This window comes from Phascolarctos cinereus, unplaced genomic scaffold (assembly GCF_003287225.1).
Source record: "Phascolarctos cinereus isolate Bilbo 61053 unplaced genomic scaffold, phaCin_HiC Scaffold_726;HRSCAF=1367, whole genome shotgun sequence".
Classification (NCBI taxonomy): domain Eukaryota; kingdom Metazoa; phylum Chordata; class Mammalia; order Diprotodontia; family Phascolarctidae; genus Phascolarctos; species Phascolarctos cinereus.
Genome location: NW_027556098.1, coordinates 137,316,439 through 137,341,134, shown reverse-complemented (window position 1 = coordinate 137,341,134; position 24,696 = coordinate 137,316,439). Strand labels below are relative to the sequence as shown.

General features: G+C 38.1%; 1 protein-coding gene across 5 annotated transcripts in view; it reads left to right on the top strand.

The window, feature by feature from the left end:
* The window catches only part of GYPC (glycophorin C (Gerbich blood group)), a 94,328-nt gene that overhangs the window by 23,595 nt on the left and 46,037 nt on the right, over positions 1-24,696 (top strand). Inside the window, exon 2 of one of the 5 annotated variants that reach the window (XM_020967130.2) lies at positions 24,282-24,381. The exons of the other annotated variants lie outside the window; for them this stretch is intronic. Within the exon in view, the coding sequence (XP_020822789.1) occupies positions 24,282-24,381 (100 nt within the window). The remainder of the gene's footprint in view (positions 1-24,281; positions 24,382-24,696) is intronic. 5 annotated transcript variants of the gene reach the window in all.

Sequence of the window (24,696 nt, the reverse complement as noted above, 5' to 3'; positions counted from 1 at the left end):
AATTACATGAAAGCTCATACAGCTAACCTGTAACAAATATTAGAAGTAGAATCGAGTCTTTTGACTCCAAGCCCTATGTTCCTTTCCCTTGGACAATGCTAATGTATAAGATCATAAATACATTGAAATGTCGCACAATAACATCTTCACATTTCTGTCAGTTTCTGATTCTCTCTTTTCCATTGGTATTTTTTAATAGTTCGTTAAACACTTAATATTGAACATCAATGCAACAAAACTTGCTTAGTGACTATTTACATTCAAATTAATTTCAATGCAAAATATGATAATACTATTTTATTTGCTCCTTCTAAGTTCCCATCAGAACTTTGTCCATTAATTCTCTTTATATGTTTATGTTAACATGTATTCCATTATTAGTTATGTTAACATGTAGTCCATTATTAGAATTCTATTATTTTTAATTTCCCATTACTTCATAAAATTCTTTCCATATGTCTCTCACCTGTAAGGTGATAGAATGGGCTCCAAACATCTAGAGCTTCCTTTTACAACCCCTTCTCTCTCTCATATCCCCTAGGTCACCTGTAAATTTACCTAAGGCTTTAGGATTTCCTAGGGATTTGTCAGATACCTTGACTTTTTTCCCATGAGTGTAATTCTTCACAAACTTATACCTTTTCTCTTACCTTTCTTTAAACTCAGCAATGAAGTAACTTGAACTGATGTTAATTCCCGGGGCATGTAGTGTGTTATAATACACTCTAGACTAGTATCATCAACTTCTGAATATTCTCCACAATGCATTATGCATTCAATTCAATTAAGTTAACTACAAAGTCTTTTTGGAGCAATAAGTGTATAACCAGTGCTGTGCTAGATTTTGGGGGAAGACAAAAGAAGTAAGAGGTATGGAACCTGCCCCGGAGATTTAGGATCCTTATAGATTTAGAGGTAGAAGGTATTTTATCACGTAGTACAACTTCTTCATTTTATAGATGAAGGGACTAAATCCCAGAGAGGTAAGATGATTTGCCAGCGGTCACAGAGGTTATAAAGTGAAAGACCCAGGTCTTTTAACTCCTACCTGCAATCTCTTAGATGCCTGAGACAATAATTTTTCTCATATGTAAATATAATCATCCCATTCCTCTGCTCAAAAATCTTTACAAATTCCTTATTGCTTACTGGAAAGTTCAGACTTTTCTGCTTGTCATTCAAGGCCTTTCTAACCTTATCTCATACTGCTTCCCTCCATGCAACCTACACTCCAACTTCTGAACTACTCTCTGTCCCATGGACACTCACTGACTTCTCACAGGGGTCTGTCTTAAATGAGGCTGTTCCCTATCTTTAAAAGACCCTCCCTCCAACTTTTTACCTGTTGAGCTCATATTCATCCTTTAAAGTCTAACTCAGTGACACCTCCTCTAGTTCTCTCATCCTACAGCTGGGAAAGAAGGAAGTGGTATTTACTAAGTACTTATATGTGAGGTACTGTGCTATGCACTGAGTGCATCAAGCAAACAAGCATGATAACTGCCATCAAGGAATTTACTTTCTAATAAAAAAATAGATATAGATATAGATATAGATATGTGTGTGTTGTGTCTGTGTGTCTGCATGTGGCTCTGTGTCTGTGTGTCTCTGTGTATGTGTATGTGTGTGTGTGTGTATCAAATGTATATATATATATATGTTATATATACACACACACACACACACACACACACACACACACATATATATATATATATATATATATATATATATATATATATATATATATATATATATGTCAGGGAGGACTGCTCTGGACAAGGAAATCTCTGCAATTATGATTAGAGTCTTAATTGATTGGCATGTCCTTTCCAGGAATGGTAGTAGTGTTTATTGGATTATTGTTCTTAGAACTAGAGCTGGAAGCAGGATGGGGCAGTATATCATGGAGACAGCCGGGGAAATAGTGTTGGGTCTGGATCTAGTCTGTAAATGGTAAATATTCACAAATCCTACACCTGGAGTCTCAGAGTGAGAGCTTGAGTTCAGGATGCTTCACAAAGAAGCATTTTATCAAGTAATGTTGTCCATTATGGCTGTATATGTTTGCAGCATATCTCCCTACTACACTGTAAGCTCCTTGAATGGAGGAGCCCTATCTTTTCTAACCTTTGTATCTCCCCTCCCACATAACTCTGTCTGGTGCATGCCCAGTAGTTGCTTAATAAATTTCTGTTGCTTTTTGTTATATTGTACTTAGGAGTCAGGACATAGACCCATGAGACAATAAGAAGACATTATAAGCTAGTCTGTAGTAAGTACTCACTATGTATATACAATCTCTGATATAGGAGTTCAGAGGTGGGAGACATCAATCTGAGATTGAGTCATCGGTGAAGGTTTCATAGAGGAAGTGAGACTTTGAAGAATAGGGTTTGGGAAATTGGAAAAGAAAGGGAATTCCCAGCAAAGGCAGGGTAGTAAGGGGGAGATTATAAGCAGAGGAACAGATGAAGGAATGTGCACACAAGGGAATAACTAGACATTTTCATACTTGAGGGTACTCATTTGGGGAGGGAAGTTTGAACTTCAGGAAATAAGCAGGCCATTTGGTAGCTATGTATTGGTCTATACTAGAGACTAATGGGAGTTAAGGAGAGTGCTTGGGGGTGGGGGTGGTTATTGCCTAGAATATAAGGATTAGAGTTACAATATAGAATGAGAATACAGAGAACCAGGATCTTGGGGCAAAGTTAGAGGGCCACGGGTTTATAGAGAAGAAGATGAGAACTAGTGAAGGCTTGTATTTGTTCTTCACTCCACCCTTCCATCCCTGAAAAGAACTTTATATCCCATGAGCATGCACATTTGTCCTTAGGGGACCTCCATCCCTTTATTCCCCTTGCTACCCTTTTCCCCAATTCCATTTACATAGCAGTGGCTAATGAAATATTAATAACTTCTCACAATGACCAGTTGTAAACTGGGACCAGTGTTTTAAAGGCTTCAGTGATTTGCCCCCCACCAGCCCCAGTGTTTAAGTATATACATAGGCAGACCTCAGGCGTAGGAGGAGTAGGCAGCTACCTACATGGTATGATTTCTGGGGCCCTATTGAAAGAATATCGCTCCCACTGTCTTATTCATGCCTGAAATTGCACAGCTAAAGGATCATTCTTTTGGTTTAAGGCTTTGTGCTTTGTCAAAATGCAAATAACGTTCCAAATAAATAATAACGATGATGACATTTCTATATTGCTTTATACTTTGCAAAGTACTTTAACACACATTGTCTTATTTGGTCCTTCTAACAATGGTTTGATTGAAGTTAGTCATTTGACAGCTGAGGATACTAAAGCTCAGAGAGGTAAGATCATAAATCCAGAGCAGGGGTTCTTAATCTTTTTTGTGTCATGGACTCCTTTTGACAATCCAGTGAAGCTGATGGACCTCTTATCAGAATAATGTTTTCATAATGCAAAAAATAAAATGAAAGGAATCAATTTTATTGAAATAGTTATTTTTTTTCATTCACAGACCCTTGGTTAAGAAAATCTTGACCTTGTAGTAGAAACAAAACTTGTAAGCCAGAATGTAGGTCCCCTGACTCCAAACACAATCCTACTGAGCCCCCATTACTGTGATTAGCGTATCAGAACAAAGCATAAGATAGAGAAAAGGGTACAAGTGTTACAAGGCAGAAGATCAAGGTTTCAGTACCATCTTTGTCACTTGTTTAGCTGGGCAGCTTTGGGGGAGTCTTTTAATTTATCTGAAACATTCCTCAGCTATAAAATGGGAACAGTAATAATTGAGGCAACATACTCCATAAGGTTGTTATGAAAATAGTATTTTGCAAACTTTGAAATGATCTATAAATGTGAGCTAATGATCTTTTCATGAAAGGATTAAGGTCGGGAAGAGGGATCTTGATGATTCTTGGAAGGTAGCAAAGAGACTCAAACACTGGGGTAGGGGAGGGGATTGAAATGAGCAAACAAAAGAGAAATTGTATGCACAAAAAATAAGCTTCATATTTTGTCCACAGTCACCTCTCCCCACCCCATCCCCAAGTCTGCTTCCCTCAAACAAAGATACATACAGGGTAGTAGAGACTAGATTAAGGTAGATGAGAGTGTTAGATATACTAGAGTGAGAGACAAAGGCAGAGACAGACTGAGAAACAGAGACTGACTGAAGCAAAGGGACAGAGACAGGCAAAGACAGAGAAATAGATGTGAATATATACATAGATTAAATAGATTATATAGATAGATTATAGCTAACCCTTTGTAGAGCATTTTAAGGTTTGCAAAGTTTTTATATCATCTCTTCAAATGCCAGGGATTATTATAGTGGAGTTTTGATAATTGCTATGGATTGTCTGAAAGCCTGCCCTGCCTAAGGGGATTGTTGTGAGGTTTAAAATGACCTAATAGGTGTGAAATTGGCAGGGACTGTCACTGTGTCTTCTTTTCTTCTTTGTGCCTATATAATGCCCAAACAGTCTGGAGAGAGAAATTCTGTTCCCAGAGGGATTGAGGCTTCTTGAGTTCGGTACTTTACTAGCAACAGGCAGGACCCTCTGTCTCTAGGTCCCACTGATTTCTAACAATGAGTGGGAAATGCTTCATGAGAAAGTGGTGCCCATAAGACATTTAGGGCTCTGGAACATCTTGTGGTTTTCGGACCTTATATCCCTTTTTTTAAAGTTTTCATACCAGTATTTCATTTCTTTGTGAACTTCAGTAGAATAAAAATAAAAATAACCTCACATTTATATACTCTAAACCTCATAGGATTATAGATTTAGAATTAGAAGGTACCTTCAAGGCTGTGGAATCCAACTCCTTCTGATTTTTTAGTTCCTTAGTTTTCTTCCAAGCTTAGCACAAGTGCCAACTTCTTTGGGTGGCCATTTCTTCCCCTCCTGGCTACTCGTGCTTCCCCTCCCCCCAGTCACCTCATATTTCTTCCACATGTTTTCATATATTCATATATCCTGATAGAATTTAAATTTTTTTTTAATTATTGAGCATTTTTGTCACCCTCTCACATCACCTAACCCCTTTATCACATAAGCATAGTCAGGTAAAACAAATCCCAATTGTCATGTCCAAAAATGTGTTTTTTATTCTGCATATCAACCTATCATCTCTCTGTCGTGTTGTTACCAACTCTCTTGAAATCAGTTTATCACTTAGTTAACCTAAGTTCTTAAATCTTTTATAATTGTTCATTTTTATAATATTGATGGTAAAGTATAAATTGTTCTTCTGGTTCTGTTCATTTCATTCAGCATCAGTTCATAAAAGTCTTTCCATGTACCTTTGAAACTGTTTTCCTCCATTTCTTACAGCATAATCAGTAAACATTTATTAAGCATCTATTATGTGCTAGGAACTGTGCTAAGTGCTGAGGACACAAAAAGAAGCAAAAGGTAGTCCCTGCCCTCACAATCTCATAGGGAGCACAATTGTGTTTCATTACATTCACATGCCATAATTTGTTGTCATTCTCCAATTCATAGAATGTAAGTTCCTTGAGGCCAGGGACTGTTGTATTTTTGTCTTTGTATCCCCAGATCCTCAGACAGTATCTGGGCAAATATTGTAGAATGCAGTTTTCTTTTTTATAAATATTACTGATGTCTTTTATTTCCTTATTACCGTCATTTTCAAATATAGCCTCGCCTCACCAAGGCATTCCTAATAACATATAATTTTTAAAAGAAAAAAGTTTTAAAAAATTAACCTATGTCCACCAAGCCAATGTTTATGCAACATCCTATGGCCACATAGTTTGCCACTTCTTCCAATAGGGGAGGAAGTTGGAATGCTTGATTTCAAAACCCTTTTCCATCCACTATCTTAAAACTTAGAGTTGATCCTCACTTATAGAATCCTGGGACCTCAGAGTTGAAAGAGACTAGGACATCTATTCCAACCCATACCTGCTGTATAGTTTTAATAGTTTTCACAGCATCTCCTACAATTATTTCATTCACTTGAAGACCTCTGATTATGGGGAACTCTTTATCTCCTAAGTCAGACCATTCCACTTTGGAATAGCCTTAACTATTAGGTATTTTTCCTTACCTCAAGTCTAAATCTCCTTTTCATTTTCATTCATTGCTCTTTATTTTGTCCCAAATAATCAAGTAGCTTAAAGCAAATCACTCTTTCAAATGACAGATCCTCAAATACTTGAAGACAGTTATCATGTCCCACTACCAGCTGTTTGTTGTGGTTGTTTTCCAAGAATAAAAAAATCCAATTTATTCAAATGTGACAGTTTAGAGTCCCCTCACCATCTTAATGTTATTTCCTTTGGTTAGTGCTCTGGTTGTTTTTTAATTGTCATTAATTTACTTTTCCCCTCTTAGCCTCTCGTTTACATGTTAGCAGTAATGAAATATTAATCACTGCTTAAAGTGACTTAGTTATGTTCCATCTCCAATTCTTACAAAAATAACAATGTAAACAAAGAATAGGGATATAGACTGAACCCGGGATTTCTTTGGTTTAGGGAAACCAGGTAAAGAAGCTCTCTCTACTTCTCCAAGTAAGTACCTTCTCCACGATGTATAGTCTTAGAGCTTGGCATGATGGCACACACCTGTCATCCCAGATCCCAGCTAGCCTGAGGCTCACAGATCTCTTGAACTCAGGAATTCTGAGCTGCTGTGGGCAATATCCATCAGATATCTGCACTAAGTTCAGCATCATTATGGTCAACCCAATGGGGATTTTACCTAAGGAGGGATAAATTGGCCCAGGTCAGAAACAGAGCAGGTCAAAGCTCCTATGCCAATCAGTGGTGGGACTGGGCCTTTACACTTCCAGCCTTGGCAAGATGGGCATACCTACTCTTAAAAATAACAACAGCAAAAAGAACGAAATTTTGGAAACTTGCCTAGATCACACAAAGAAGACAATAATAATTCTACCGTGTAATTCATATTTACTAATACCATACCAGATTATGGTGACCCAATGGTACATAGTAAGCTTTCAAAAAGTTTCTGTTGATTAATTTAAACACTGGGAGCTCAACCCTAATTTTCCAAAGTAATTTCTTTTTAACCCCATTAGTCTCTTTACCCCTAGAAAAATCCTTACCATATGTCGGGGGGGGGGGGGGGGAGGGAATCTTCCTCCTTTAATGAGTCTCAAGCCCTGGGATGAGTGCTTTGGTAGCAAAGCATGTTGTTATTTGGTTGTATAGCCTACCTCTCTGAAAGTCTAATCCATTCATTTTGATTCAATCTAATTTCATTCTGTTTTCCTTCTCTATATTCATTTCAGTTCAATTCAATTTTTATTTCAGTTTAGTTAAATTCAATTCAGTAAATAATGGGTACAATAGGGGAAAAAATATTGTTTTTGGAATTTAAAGACCTGGGTTCAAATCTCTTTCCTTTACTATCTGTGTGACTTTAGACAAATCAGTTAACCTCTCTGGGTTTCATTTTCCTCAACTGTGAAAGGAGAGATTGGCCTAGATAGTCTCTTAAGGTTCCTTCCTGTTCTAAATCTATGGTCCTGTGTACCCAACCCTTTTCTTAGTGTTGTAGAGATAAAAAGGATCAAGCGGAATGATCAGATACAAGCCCTGTGCTAAAAGAACTTGCCTTTGAGCTGTTTTTACTTCCATATATCTTGTGTAATTTTGGCTCTACAAAAATTCCATCAAAAAGGAAAGATATGATGTCAACACACGCCTCTTTGTTGAGCCCCAATAAAACAATCCTTTGCAATTGTACAGTTTTCATTTATAAAGTGCATAGTGCCTGGCACATAGTAAGCGCTTTACAAATGCTTATTTATTGACAGATTATCTAATCTGAGCTTCATATCAACCCTATGTTCTTCCTAGTTTCCAGATAAGGGGACTTAGAAAGTTGAAATCACTTATCCAAAACCATGTGGACAGTAAGTGAGAGAGCTAAGATTTATCTGATAACAGAGATATACAGTTGGACTTGAAAACACATTTTCTGATACAAAGTTGAATGATCTTTCCAGGAAACTATACTGACTGCCTTTTATGTGCCCAGCTCTGTTGTAGTCACTAGAGAAGACACAGAAGTCTAGGACACAGTCCATGACTCCAAAATCTTTTGCTCTACCTATGGAAAGAAGAAAAAACTTATATAGTATAATAACCAAATAACAATACCAGATAGGATATAATTAAATGCCACAAACGAGGGGGACAGTCTTTCATTGTTCAGTGGTTACCAACCACTAAAATCATCCCACAAACCTCTTTAAATGAATGTGTACAACAGTGTTGTTCACCTGGGATGAGGGACAATTTCCCTGTATATTTATAAGTTGGATTCAAATCTGGGACCTATCCCAGTCAAATGGAGGAAATAAAAATTGGTGTAACATCTGCATTGCTCCCATACTTCCCAGGCACTTAAAATAATGTTTTAAATGAATCCTACTCTATTGCTACTTGCCATGAAAGTTAATACTTTGGAGCCTAGAATCCAGTGAATCCTTCTAATTTAGGAGAAATGCCAGGTTGCTTGATAGGAGAAATAGAGTGTGAGCAATAAAGTGCCTTCATTAAAGTCAAATGTTTATCCACAGCCGTCAGGTAATTTACCTTAGGACTATTTGAATCTTTCCTGTTACTTTTATGAGAAATGCTTTTTTTCCCCTCAAAATTAGGAACTGTGTCTTTCTGACTTCAGCCTGATATGATGAGTTGGGGAAAGAGGATGAGAACATTTATATTTTGTAATATCAATCAATTAAAATAATTGAGTATGAGGGGGAGGCACAGGGCTTAGTGGATAGATGGCATATACACGTCAGGCAGACCTGGGTTTCAGCATGGTCTGTGACACATAGAATCAGAGGATAATATACTTAAGAGTTAAAAGAGAACTTAGATGCCATTTAACTCCTTCATTTTATAGATGAAAAACTGAGGTTGAGCAAGAATAAATGACTTACCTAAGGTCATGCAGGGGAGTAAGTATCAGGGTATAACACCCAATCCTCTGGCTTTCCACTACAGTATCACTGGTAACTTTTGAGGAAGAAATTTGAGTAGGCTTAGAGGCTTGGAAGCCAGATTGCCAGAGACTAAGAAGTGAATGGATGGTGAAGAAGTGAGGGGAACAGGTGTAGAAGATTCTTTCTGAGAATGTAGCAGTTAACAGGAAGACACATACAGGAAGACAGCTTGAGGTGGTGGGAGGGGAGGGAAAGAGAGAGGAGGAAAGGGAGAGGAGAAGAGGAGAGAGGGAGGGAAAAGAAAGGGGAGAATAGAGAGGGAAGAGAAGGAGAGAGGGAAGGGAGACATGATCAAGGAGAAGAAGAATAAGCATTTTTCACACAAAGAGAGAAGTAAAAGAGGAGAATATGGGTAAAGGTGTAAAGGGTTTTAAAGGTATGACATAGAAGAGATGAGGCAGTTTAGCAGATTGTCTCAAAATTCTTAGAAAGGCATGAGATCAGGTCCTGTGATGAGAGAGGTGGGTGGATTGACATCTCAAGGTTTGAGAAGAGAGGAACGGGTTTGAAAAAAGTGATGTGAGAACTATGAATGAGAGTCAGTCTGGAAAGAGGGAAAGATCTAACAATCTGTCACTCTATAGGTTTGGTTTGGAAAGCTAGTACTCCCAATGCTGTTATTTCCTTCCTACGTCCAGAGAAATTGCCAGGTAAATACTATCGTTTGGGCTATTAGCTTCTCAGTCTGAAGGACTAGGCTTCCCATAAGCAGGATTATCCCAAACAAATGAGAATACAATTTTTCCACTCAAAATAAAATAACAACAAAACAGCCAAGTATAACATTTACTGGAATTCATTATATTTAAATAGACACAGAGTTTAGAATATGATTTAAATGATTAGAAATGCTTTAATTTGGCACGGTTTCCACTAATCTTCAGCTGTTATCAATCATAGCTTAATGGAACCCTGGTTAATTGGCTTTAACCAAAAGCTAGTGTTTGAAAAAGGCTCATGGGCACAGATTGCCGGAGAGAGTGAAGACATTACAATTGTGAGGAAGGATCTATGCAAAGGAACGGAGGTGAGAACAAACAAATTGTGTGCAATGAGAGTTGAGCAGGATGGAAGGAAAGAAATCGGGCTAATGGTGATGAGAGGGAGAAAGGGAGAAAGCTCCGGAAGGAGTCCTTGAGACCTGAGCCGTACATTGTTCATGTGAACTATCTACACGCTATGTATTTTTCTACGTCTTTGGTCATTACTTGCCAATTATCCTAAGGTCATTTCTAATCTTAGCAATGCAGAATTTTTGAAAGGTCTCTTCGGGAGCTGAGCTATTTTTAAGCAATCATCCACAATGAAACTATATTTAATGTTCATTGAATACTCACAGTGTTCTGGAAATGGTCGAAAGCTGTAGCCCCATACTTCTAAGACAGTACAGTCAAAATGCAGCTGAAATCAGTGTTTGTACTGGTAAAGTTCAGTTGCTTAATGGCTTGCCAATGTTTGCAGCCATTACTTATTCCATTTTTCTTTCCCTTTTATTCTTTCAAAGAATTTGGTTTCTGAAGCTGTTACTTTCTCCTTTTTTCCTGTTTCCAGAACTTTTTCCCCTCTCTTTCCCCTAAAGCATTTTCTGATTATAGATTGTCCCAGAGAGGCACCCACCCAATTTTCTGGTTTCCTGAAAAAGTCGCCCTTTCTTTCTCAAAGAGCCATGGGAACAGAAGCCTGACTGTCTCCTAGATAAAGGGCCTGTCTCTGTCTGCCTTGCTCCCTTGCCTCTCAGAGCTCCTCTTTGATTTTCCTCAGAGCTCCCCATACTCCATGGGGCACTGCTGGTGGTACAAGGAGCCTCCTTTGCTGACACAATGCTCATTCATGGGCTTCAGTGCTCTCTCAGACTCCTTGCCTTTCCCTGATTCCTCCCTCAAATCATCCCCACCCACTCATTATTACTACCACCAAAGACCTTTTAGTAACCTTTTTTTTGGTTTTGTTCTTCAATAAGTTTTGTCAATGTGTATTTTTTAAATATCGCAGTCATTTTAAGATATGCTTCTCCCTTCAAGAATATCAAGGGAATTAATGGGGGGAAAATGCAAAGGAAGGTGGCCTACCTGTACCAAATCTAAAACTATCATAAAGTGGCAATCATCAAAACTATTTGGTATTGGCTAAGAAATAGAATGGTGGATCAGTGCACACAAGACACAGTACTCAATAACTATCTACTGTTTCATAAACCCAAAGACTCCAGCTTCTGGGATAAGAACTCACTATTTGACACAAAAAAAAAACCTGGGAAAACTGGAAAATAATATGGGAAAAACTTGGCATAGACCAACATTTCATACCCTACCTATGCCAAAATAAGGTCAAAACAACTTTTACAGCCAGTGTTTCTGATAAAGGCCTCATTTCTAAAATATATAGAAAACTGAGTCAAATTTATAAGAAAACAAATCATTTCCCAATTGATAGTCAAAGGACTTGAACAGGCAGTTTTCAGATGAAATTAAAGCTATCTATAATCATATGAAAAAGTGCTCTAAATCACTATTGATTAGAAAAATGAAAATTAAAACCATCTCACACCTATCAGATTAGCTAATATGACAGAAAAGGAAAATGATAAATGTTGGAGAAGATGTAGGAACACTGGGACATTAATGCATTGTTGGTGGAGTTGTTAACTGATCCAGCCATTCTGGAGAGTAATTTGGAACCATACCCAAAGGGCTATAAAACTGTGCATACCGTTTGATCCACTAATACCACTACTAGGTCTATATCTCAAAGAGATCATAAAAAGGAAAAGGACCCACATGTACAAAAATATTCATAGCAGCTCTTTTTGTGGTGGCAAAGAATTTGAAATTAAGAAGATGCCCATCAATTGGGGAATGGCTGAACAAATGGTATATGAATGGCACGGAATACTATTGTTCCATAAGAAATGCTGAGAAGGCAGATTTCAGAAAAAAACCTGGAAAGAGTTACAAGAACTGAAGCTAAGTGAAGTGACAAGAACCAAGAGAACGTTGTACATAGTAACAGCAATATTTTGTGGTGATTAACTATGATGGACTTAGCTCTTCTCAGCAATACAATGATCTAAGACAATTCCAAAAAGCTAGTGATGGAAAATGCTTTCCACATCCAGAGAAAGAACTATGGAGTCTTAATGCAGATCGAAGCATACTGTTTTCACTTTTTTTGTTCTTTTTCTGTTTTTTTTTCTTTCTCATGGTTTTTCCCTTTTGCTCTGACTCTTCTTTCACAAGATGACTAATGCAGAAATATGTTTAATATGATTGTATATACATAACCTACATCAGATTGCTTGCTGTCTTGGGGAGGGAAGAAGGAAGGGAGGGAGGGAGAAAAATTTGGAACTCAAAGTTTTACAGAAATGAATGTTGAAAACTATCTTTACATGTAATTAGTGGAAAAATACTATTAAGGAAAAGAAATGCCTCTCCCCTCACTCTTCACAACAAGTGAACCAACATAGTGACCTTATCTGATAGCATACACAACATTTTCACCCATTGTCTCTCATTTCTCTTTTATTGTTGTCATTTTTGTTGTTCATCCTTTGTTTTTGAAGAGGACCAGTGACCTCATAGGGTGATGTCTTGACTTGCACGTGAAATTGATTTAAATGAGGCAGAACTGCACACAGTCTCAGCATGCAAGAACAAAGGTGTATTACCTATGGCCATTTTTGTTTAAGATTAGGCTTCTCTAGGCCCTGAAATAGCATGATTGTTGTACTGAAATATCTTCCTGAATTACCATTTTGTTACTCTTAGCACAGAAGTAACAAGTGCCTGACATATTGTAAGGGCTTCAAAAATGCTTATTGCCTTGCCTTGCCTTACTAAACCGGGTCAGAGAGAGGTAACCTATAACACATTGATGCATGGTAGGCAACTCCTTTGAGGAGGTGAAGATGGCATTTTGCCCTGTTGACTCATTTGATTTGTGGGAAGACATGGGCACACATTTTGTAGACTAAGAATGCAGGAACAGGCTGCCCTAGTAAAGAGAACATCCAGACTGAGGGAATCCCAGATCCCTCAGACCAGAAGAAGAAAAAATAATACCTCTTCACAAATAACAATAAAACAAAGCAATAATAGGTACATGCTATATTGATAGCAGAGGTAATGAGTGCTATGGGAGCACAGAGGAAGTCACTTTCTGGCTGTGCCTTTTTTGGAGATAATAGTGCATTAACTTATATAACAGTACAAAGTTACAGTAGACATGTATAATATATATTATATAGTATAAAGTATAGTGTACATATATAGTGTATATATATATATATTAGTATATGTATATACATACATACACATACATATACAAAGTATAACTCCATTACTTTATTGAGACTCACACCAAATCTGTGAGGTGACTACTTATTATCCCCATTTCACAAATAAGGAAACTGATCTTTGGAAAGGTTAAGTGGCTTGCCATTGATCATACAACTAATAGGTGTCTGGAACAGAATTTGTGCCCAAGTCTTTCAGAATCTGAGACCAGTGCTCTGTAAACTACACCAGGAATTCCTTTGGGCCAATGAAATCAGCCCTTGTAACTAACTGACTGCTGTACCTCCCTTAAAATAACTGTGTCAGTGCTATGGAATTAGGCCTCTGATGACAGACACAAACAGGACAGCTCCCAAAAGAGTCCTACAGTCTAAATCTAAACAGACATAGAGAGGTATATTTTTTTGGGGGGGGGAAGAGGGAGCTGAGACAAAAATCCTCTTTGCCCTTACAAAAATTTTACTTACAAGCCTATCTTGCCTCTGTTGTCCATCATAGAAATTTCCTGGGGAAGGGTCCCTAAGATTCCCATGAGGTTCCTGCCCTTCTGCTAATATGAAGATTGGCACCATCTGGCCTGACTCTCTCACCATCTCTGTAGATTTTGTGTCTTTTGAGTCTCATGATAAAATCAGCCTTTTGCCAAAATGGATAAAACAAAAACATAAGATAGTTCATATTTCTAAAGCTCCTGGTAGTTTACAAAGTACTTTCCTCACAACATCTCTATAAGGGAGACAGTTCCACACAAATATTATTATCCCCATTGTACAGCTGAGGAAATAAAGGCTCAGAGATATTAACCAACTCACCCACAGTCAAAAACCAAATAAGCAATGAAGCTGGTCTTGAAATCAAGGGTCTCTCAACACCAACTTTGGTACACTTTATCATGCTGCTTGTCTTTGGTACCAGTACATAGCTTTGTTTTGCTTCGTTTTCACAATTCCTTAACTGTATCACATATGTCCTAGCAGAAAGTATTAAAATATAGCTCTTGTTAGCCATGAAGTATTGGTGCAGACGCCACATTTTTCTAACTCAAAATTGGTACTCATGATCTGAAAAAAGCCATTCTCTTTACAAAGCCTCCTTTAAAAGTCCAGTTCTTTTCTTGTAATTATGACCATTCAAGAAAATCTGCTATATATGGTGTTTGCTGTTGCTAAAGAAATAGCAAAAACAAAAAACAAAGACAAAAAATAAATTCCAATCTGGCCGAACCACTTTAATAAATAAGATATATCTTATCGATACTGGCCTTATACACGTATACATAGGCAGAGGAGGACTCCTATGTAGTGTGATTTATATGAGTTCTGAGATCAAAGTCTTGTTTCTAAAATTTCCTGACAACCTGTCACACCATTATGGGCTCATTCCTTTGGGTTCCAAAGCTTTTCTAGGCTCTCAAAACTTTCTATTAATTGAATCCCATTCTATTCACAGACATTTATTAAGTGCCTGCTACACAAAGGGTTTTAAATACCAGGCTAAGAAGTTTGTATTTGTTGTATTCTAAGGCAATATGGAGCTCCTTGAGAGCAGGGACTGACTTGCTTCTATTTGTATGCCCAGTGCTTGGTGCGAAGTAAGCACTTAATATATGCTTATTGACTTCATGCAAAGGAATGAACATCTCAGTCATTTGCCTTAGGAAGATTATTTTGATAGCTGCTTAAAGGCTAGATTGGAAAGGGGAGAGGGAGAGTTTGGAAAGGGAGAGGAGGCATGGAAACCATTTAGGACTATCAAAACAGTACAGGTAAGAGATGATAAGGACCTCAATTAGGGTAGCAACCATGTGAATGGAGAGACCGGGGAGATGAGAGGTAGAATCAGCAAGAGTAGGCAACTGATTAGATGTGGATGTTGAGGAAGAAGGAAAAGTAAAGGATGTTTTTAAGGTTATAAAACTTATTTACCATAAGGCTTATGGTTTCCTTAACAAAAATCTAACCATCCATTGGAGAAGTGATGAATTTAAGGGGAAAGAGGGAGTGTTCTGTTTTGTACATATTAAATTTAAAGCATTTATGGAACATTCAGGTAGGACTGGAGACATGATGTCTGTTACCAAGAAGCTTCCAATCGTCTTGGGGAGATTGGACATATATCCATGACCTCTTAGAGAGAACTTAATACTAATCTGTGCAACTAAAAGGGAAAGAATTTCAGGACTGATGACCCTAGAAGCTCTCAGATATAGCAAGTGACTTGGGCCTTGATAATGTTAGGTGTACAAGGTAGTATTAGAATAGTGGAGAAAAGCAAAAATTAAACCTTTAATAATTATCTCTCTTTTATGACAGATTAGCGGTTAACACAGGCACTGAACAAACCAAAGACTAAATTCAATTCTGCAAATACTAGATGAGTGTTTACTCTGGGCTAGGTGTGTGTGCTGGTGGGGAGGGGGTGGGTGGAATGTGGTTCCAGGTATGAAACATAATATATTTGTGTTCAAGGAGCTTACTAATATAGGAGCAACAACAATAACAGTTAAGATACAAGGCAGGGTAAGGTCATCACAAAGAATAGGATGATAGAGAGTACTAGGAAAAATTTATTGAAAGAGATTAATTCTGGCTAGGAAAGAGAAGTGAGAGGTGAGTGGGTCAGGCAGTTTTTCATGGAAAAATTGGCTCTTAATTTGAACCTTGAAGACAGAAATGAGAGACTGGGATGTCTATTCTGGACATAAGGGACAGTGTGGGCAAAGGCGCAAAGATGGAGAGTAGCCAGGACAAGAACAGAGAACAGTAAGCAGCAAAGCCATAACTAGGTTGGGATGGTACCAACATTTTCAGTCCTTCATTAGTATACAGACAATTGATCTTAGCCCTTAGTTAGTAAAAATAATTAGCTAAAATTGAAAGCTACCAGATAGCAGTTTTGCCTCTTCCTTTCAGCGACATCTCAGGAGAACCCTCTCTGCTTCTCCCCCACCTGATGGACTCTCCAGCAGCAGTCTCACAGTGTTCTAGGGTATCTGATGCCCCCACTCCAACTAAACTGGTCCAAAGATGTTTCATTCTGCTTGCCCAAGATACAAAAAAGAAATTGTTATGGCCTCTGGTCAGATAGACCAAAAAGTGGTCCATTTTTAATTTTTTTTTTTTTACGAAGTTAAAAACTGCTTCTAAATGTAAGATTAGTCCAGTTTTAAGAAAAGGTATGTGGTTCATACAACATCCTTACCTCCCGCAGTTCTAACTCTGTATTACTCTAGATATGGAAGCCACCTGATGTTCAAGGAATCCTGCATTCCCTTAGAAGAAAGATTATTTCCCCTAAATGCTTACTTTACTTTCTCCTTCAGTTTTTAAGGAACCCCTCAGTGAAATAACTTATAGCACAATGCACCAAGCTCTGTCCTGTTGTCTATGTACTGATTCGTGCTTATGGTAATCTCTGAGTACATTACTCCCCCCAAAAGACCACTCTTTTTTTGTGGTTGCTTTAATCTCCTTTGAAAGATGACATCCTCATCACCATCACTGCTATATATTTCAATTCATTTTAGCAGATTTTACTGAACATCTACCTACATTGTGTCCAGCCTTATGCTGGTGCTATAGAGAATACAAAGAATCACAAAATTTAAACCTGAAAGAGATGAGAGATCATCATTGTACAGATGAGGGAACTGAAAGTGAGAAAGGGGAAGTAATTTGTTTAAGGTGACATAGCCAGTTATTAAGAGAGCCAAGACTAAGAACATAGGTCACATGACTTCTGGTCCAGCAATCTTTTTTTTAATATAAATTTATTTATTTTTAGTTTTCAACATTCACTTCCACAAGATTTTGAGTTCCAAATTTTCACCCCATCTCACCCCTCCCCCCACCCCAAGATGGCATGCATTCTGAATATCCCTTCCCCTAGTCTGTCCTCTCTTCTATCTCTCCCCCCTTCTCTTATCCCCTTCCCTTTCTATTTTCCTGTACAGCAGGATAGACTTCTATACCCTATTTACTGTATTTCTTATTTCCCAGTAGCATGTGAAAACATTTTTTTAATACATATGTTTTTAAAACTTTAGTTTCAAATTTTCTCTCTTCTCCCTCCCTAACCACTCTCATTGAAAAGGCAAGCAACTCCATATAGGCTGTACATGTGCAGTCATGCAAAACATTCCATAGTAGACATGTGAAAAACTAACTCTATTTCCCTTAATCCTATCCTTCCCTCCCATTTATTCTATTCTTTCTTTTGACCCTGTCCCTCCTCAGAAGTATTTACTTCTGATTACCCCCTTTCCCAATCTGCCCTCCTCTCTATCATCCCCCTGCTCTCTTGTCCCCTTCTCCCCCTATTTTCCTGTAGGGTAAGACAGATTTCCATACCCAATTGAATGTGTATTATTCCCTCCTTAAGCCAAATCCTATGAGAATAAGATTCACTCATTCCCTCTCACCTTCCCCTGTTTCCCCTCCACTGTAAGAGACTTTTCTTTTTTTTTGTGAGATAATTTACCCCATTCTACCTCTCCCTTTCTTCTTCTCCAAGTATAATCCTCTCTCATCCCTTAATTTTATTCTCCAGATATGACCCCTTAATCTTCAACTCACCCTGTGCCCTCTATCTATCTATCTATCTATCTATATATACATACATATAATTTTTTTCCTCCAACTACCCTAATACTGACAAAGATCTCATGAGTTATAAATATCATCTTTCCATGCAGGAATGTAAACAGTTCAATCTTAATAAGTCTCTTATGATTTCTCTTTCCTGTTTACCTCTTCATGTTCCACTTGAGTCCTGTATTTGAAAGTCAAATTTTCTATTCAGCTCTGGTCTTTTCATCAAGAATGCTTGAAAGTCCTCTATTTCACTGAATGACCCTTTTTTCCCCTGAAGGATTATACTCAGTTTTGCTGGGTAGGTGATTCTTGGTTGTAATCCTATCTCCTTTGCCCTCTGGAATATTATATTCCATGCCCTGCGTCCTTTAATGTAGAAGCTGCTAAATCTTGTGTTATCCTGATTGTGTTTCCACAGTACTTGAACTGTTTCCTTCTGGCAGCTTGTAATATTTTCTCCTTGACCTGGGAACTCTGGAATTTGGCTATAATATTCCTAGGAGTTTTCCTTTGGGGATCTCTTTCAGGAGGAGATCTGTGGATTCTTTCAATTTCTATTTTGCCCTCTGGTTCTAATATATCAGGGCAGTTTTCCTTGATAATTTCTTGAAAGATGATGTCTAGGCTCTTTTTTTGATCATGGCTTTCAGATAGTCCAATAATTTTTAAATTCTCTCTCCTGGATCTATTTTCCAGGTCAGTTGTTTTTCCAATGAGATATTTCACATTGTTTTCTAATTTTTCATTCTTTTGGATTTGTTTTACAGTGTCTTGATTTCTCATAAAGTCACTATCTTCCAATTGCTCTATTCTAATTTTTAAGGAAGTATTTTCTTCAGTAAGCTTTTGGACTTCCTTTTCCATTTGGCCAATTTTTCTTTTTAGGGCATTTTTCTCCTCATTGGCTTTTTGGACCTCTTTTGCCATTTGGGTTAGGCTATTTTTTAAGGTGTTATTTTCTTCAGTATTTTTTTGGGTCTCCTTTAGCAAGCTGTTGACTTGTTTTTTGATTTTCTTGCATCACTCTCAGTTTTTCCTCTACTTCCCTTTTGCTTCTCAAAATCCCTTTTGAGCTCTTCCAAGGCCTGGGACTGATTCATATTTTTCTTGGAGGCTTTGGATGTAGATTGAGCTTTGACTTTGTTGTCTTCTTCTGGTTGTATATTTTGATCTTCTTTTTCACCAAAGTAAGATTCTATGGTCTGACTCTTTTTGCGCTGCTTGCTCATGATTCCAGCAATTACTTGAGTTTTAAACTCTTTGTTAAGGTACGAATCTGCTTCCAGTGTGGAGAATGTACTGTCCCAAGCTTCAGGGTGTTTGTGTAGCTGTTTTCAGAGATACTTGTAGGGACCTGTAAATTTTCAGTTTACAGGTATGATAAGAGGTGGTATGATAAGAGGTGAGGTGTTTACTCCTTTCCTGGCCTGTGACTACAAGTACTTCTTTCTGTTCTGTAACTGTGAGGAGGGTTTGCTCTTCACAGCCGCTACAAGCTCCACCAAGCTAGTGTTCCTTCTCACCCCAGCGCCACCGCCCAGAACTGTGGCCCAGATCCAAACACTGGCAAAGCAAGAGATTCCTGCCTGAGCGCTGGCAAAGGGATCCTTGCAATCCCTTTCTGATCAGCCACTGGATTCCCCCTCAGTCTGTGGGCCGGAAGCTCGGGAAGCAGCTGCCCCCCCAGCGCCATGCTTTTGGGGAATGGAGCTGAAACCCCGCCTTCCTTTCTCAGCACTGACAGAAACAGACTTTTCCCACTGACCTTCTAAGTTGTCTTTGGCATTGGTGGATTAAGGAGTCTGGAAACCTCCACAAGGGCCCGTGATTCAGTCCTCTGAGGCCTGCTCCAGGTTTGCAGCAGCCTGCACACCCACACCACACTGCACTGAGCTCCCAGCCCGGCGCGATACACCTTTCTGATCAATCATCCAGGTTGTCTTGGGCTGGAAATTTGTTTCACTCTGTCTTTTTGTGGGTTCTGCTGCTTCAGAATTTGTTTAGAGCCATTTTTTATGAGTATTTGCAGGGGTTTGGAGGAAAGCTCAAGCAAGTCACTGCTTTCACCCTGCCATCTTGGCTCCTCCCCCCTGGTGCAGCAATCTTGCTAGTGCATTGAAAACTTAGAGTCTATTAAGAAAAAAAAACAGAGATTAATAATAGAACAACAAAAACAAATAACATTTAAATAGTGCTTTAAAGTTTTCAGTGTGCTTTATATACGTTATGTCATTTGAGTACCCAAAATCCTGTGAGGTGTCCACTACAGGTGTAATTATCCTTAGTTTATAGATGAAGAAACTAAGGCTCCAATAAATAGAGTTACCTATAATCATAGTGTCAGAGGAGAATATGAATTCCAGTTTTCCTGATGTCAAGTCCAAGGCTGTATCCTTCATGTCCTGCAATCTCTCCAAAGTTATAAGATACAAGGCAATGACAATATGCCAGTTGTAGCACAGGACCCCCCAAAGGTAGAAAGGTTATTATGTCCTAGAATAATTAAATATGACCACATGGAGGAGGTGAGATTTGAAGTGGATTTTTACAATAAATAAAATTAGATAGGCAGAGAGTAGAGGGCAGGTTATTCCAAGTGGGGGGAACAATAATAATAATAATAATAATAATAACACAATAACAACAACAATAAGTACCCATAATAAAAATAATGAAATATAAATAAAATAACAAATATAACAATAATTATAAACAGATCCTTCATGGGTGACACCCACATGATCTCAGCTAACAATGATATGTCCACAAAGAAGGACTGGACAAATCACTGAATCATGTGCCTTATTTAAAAAAGAGAAACAAAAGAGTTTATGATTGCAATAGAAGACCAGGTTTTTATCACCAGAAATTACAGAAGGTTTATTCTTAAGAAACCCAAACTTATTGATTGATGCAGATTTTGAAAGAAAACTGAACACTCCAAATTGTGAAAATTTAGGACCTATCAAAATCTTAGAAAGACAATTGATTTTCTAGAATTCTATACCTGCAGCTCATTATTCTTCATAAACTTAGAGAAACAAATTTCTGTTATGACTAACCCGAATTTTTTGAGAATTCAACAAATATCCTCAACTGGAGACAGATCATCATCACAAACAAATCTCACAGAAATAACCTTGACTTATAAACATTTCAGAACAAAATCTTAGTAGATTTTTCAATCTACATTGAATACTCATAACCTCCAAATCATGCTGAATGAAAAGCTCTCAAAACATAGAGACCTGATAGAAAAATCAAAACCATATGAGAACAGGATAAAGTGTATATTATCCCTGTTGTTCTGTCTTCTGCTAGATGCTTTCATTGAGTATACAAAAGATGAGTTTATAGCCTAATGCTCAATTACAAAAAAGCAATCATTTTATCAACCTGTGTAAAGAGTTCATGGAATATTAAACATAAAAGGATAATAAATATGATAGGCACTTGTTCCAATACCTGAAGCTTTCTATACCTGAATTCCATTAAATAAAGGATAATAATAATGATAGAACATATGTATATATAAATACATATGTGTGTGTAATGTGTATGTCTACATATGCATATATGTGTATATATAATCATGTATATGTGCAATATTCATGTGTGTATTTAATATTCTTTAAGGTTTACAAAAAACAATAATCACAATGATCCCAATGGCTCTGTGTGTCAGGGCATAACTAAAGATTTCTTGTCAAGAATTAGTATAGCATGTGTGAGGACAATAAAGCAATTATTCTGGATGTCTAAGAAAGGCATATTGGGAGGAAGGAGAAGATAAGATTGGGAGGGGAAGTATTAAAAGCTCATCAGTTTCTGACCTCCAGGCTCCTCCTTCACATATTCCCCTCCCTCCTTCCTAGGGTCTTCTATGAAATGGATTTCTCTGCACCAGTTGAGTGTCATTCCAGGGTGGTCAAGGAGACCCCAAGGCTCAGCTACTTTGACCTGTTGTCCCAGCTCAGTCAGCACCACCTTTAACAATTACTTCTTCATTCTGCCAGGTCCCAGGCCTTTATCCTTGTTGATTCCAGTCTGAATTTTCCCCAGAATCATAAGGAACCTTAGCAGTGATCTAATCTCCCTTTCTACCTGCAATATGGCTCCTCTCTGCATGAACACTTCCAGTGATGAGGAACTCACCACCTTATTAAAAAATTCCTTGGTGCAAAGAGACTATCAATAAAAAAAAGTATTAAGCATTTACTATGTGTCAATTACTGGGGATGCAAGTACAATGAATGAAATAATAATCCCTGTTCCCAAGAAATTTACATTTTAATGGGGGAGGTAAAATATTGCAAAAATATTGCAAAAATATAAGCAACATAAATGTAAAATTTAAATATATAAAGTAATTAAATATAAGGTAGTTTGGGAGAGATTTGGGGTGTGGTTGGGGGTGAATCAGGAAAGGCTTCCTGAAGAAGATGATGCTTAAGCTGCACATTAATGGAGCAGAGAAAGTGTGAAACTAAAGGGTAAGAGAAGGGTACATTCCAGAAACGTGGAACAGGCAATTTGAAAGCATAGAGAAGGGAAATAGATGCAAAGAAAAGACCAATTTGACTGGATCACAGAATGTGGAAGAGGAAATAATGTCCAATGAGACAAGAAAAATAGGTTGGAGCCAGTGGTGGTGATTCCATTCAACTCAACAAATGTATAGTAAACAGTATTGAGGGCAGAACACTGTTCCAGATGCTGGAGAGATACAAAATTTAGACAGGCTGCCTCTCTGACAATAGCCATGCAACCTGCCCCTGAGATTGGTTCTCAAAGTATTTATAATTTAGCCGAACCTACTAGAGTGTTGCTTCTCCAGCATAGATTTTGGAAACAAAGGATCATCTCCATGCCAGGATAGAAAAGGAAGACTTTGATAGAATTGACTCTTTGTTTCCTCATCTATAAAAATAATACATGGATTCTTCCCACAATCATAGCTTTAGAAACATTTAATCCAGCCCTCCTCTTAGACAGATGAGAAAACTGAACCCTACAGAGGTGAGCCATCTCGTTCATGTTTATATAGGGAGAAAATAGCAGAACCAGGAATCAAACTTGGGTCTTCTGACTCTGAATTCAGTGCTGTTTCTGTTGTAACTCATGATGTCATCATGGGGGAAATGCTTTGTAAACTGAGCATCCTTCTATAAACATGAGCTATCATCACATGGGACTGGTTGGGAGTTAGAAGACCTCACTATATGGATCTTCCGCTAATGAGCTGGGTGCCTTTGGTTGTCATTTTTCTGGGCTCTGGTTTCCCCATCTGTTGCACAGGGATATTTCCTGACAGTCCTGATGACAGGCTTGTTAAAATGGATGGGTCTAAGAGCTAAATGAACTCATGATCCTTTAACTCTTTTTGAAGGATTTAAAAAGCACTCCTCAAACACAAAGGATTATTATTATTAGTGATCGTGTTTAGACTAGGGCAAGCATTTATAAAGTTCCTACTCTATGCAGAGCACTGTGCTGTGGGTTCACATGGCAGCTGGGGGAGAACGCCTGACAAAGCAGCCTTTTATAGGACTTGTGGGTCCTAGGAATTATAATATCTGACAGTTAAAGCAGCTTTAATGCTTGTGAAATACTTCATATACATTATCTCATTTGAACCTCACAACAATGCTGTGAGGTTGGTACTACAAGAGATTATTGGGGATGGGACTAATGACAGGGACTACACCAGTGATTTCATTTGTACAAGTACTATTATCCTCATTTTATTTTTACTTTCATTTTTACCAGATTTCTAACTTCATTGGCACAAGGAGCTTCCCTTAAGGAACTTCCTGTACCAGTGCAGATCATCACCCGCACTGTTCTTTAGTCTTAACAGAGTTGTAGGGGCACACTGAGAATTCAAGCAACCTGCTCGGGGTCACACAGCAGGTATGTGTCAGAGACGGAATTGAAATCCAGTTCTTCCTGAATCCCAGGCCAACTCTTCTCTGTGCCAAGTTCACTCTCCTCTCCATTTAATGGATGAAGAAAACAAGGCTTAGAGAGGCTGTGATTTACCTACAGGCACTTTTTATTATTATTACCCTGTTATTAAGGAGATTTGTTCTGTACAGTTTGGATTCAAAGGACCGCACTTGAGCATCTAGAGGGCCACATGTGACCTCGAGGCCGCAGGTTCCCCACCCCTGAGAGTGAGATATATCTGAGATGAAAGGAAGAGAGCACTGAGTTTAAAATTCTAGTTAGGGCTAAAGAATATTTTGCAGAAGGAAAGCTTAGTTTTAGAAATTATAATGCAAAGCTGAAATCAAGTAGGAGTCCTTAATCTTAATGCCCATTTTGCCTACATAATCATGTCACTTTTCTGAGTTTTGGGTTCCTCTTCTGTAAAATGGAAATAATCTCTGCCCTAGCTACCTCACAGAGCTTCTATGAAAAACAAAACATGGGAACAATGGATTGGAATGATTGGGGTTGTTAATTCTGTGGACAAGAAGCCTCAGGAGGAACAAGGTAACTTTTCTTCAAGTATTTGAAGGGCTGTTATGTGAAAGAGGTACTGTTTGGCACCAGGCTTTAGGACCAGGGAGGATACCTATAGCTAATAACAGTTCCCAATAGATAATAAGCCAGTTCTTCCAGACTTCACCTCCACCCCATCCCCCAGCCCAAGATTGATCTACAAATCAGCAAAGCAACAATCTTATTTCAATTTGCCAAGGCAAGTAAATCTAGATACAACATGTCAAACATAATTCACTTCAGTGCAAACCTTTACTGAGCGTCCTAGCCTTCGCACCTGAGTCACTGATTTTCTTTTAATTAACC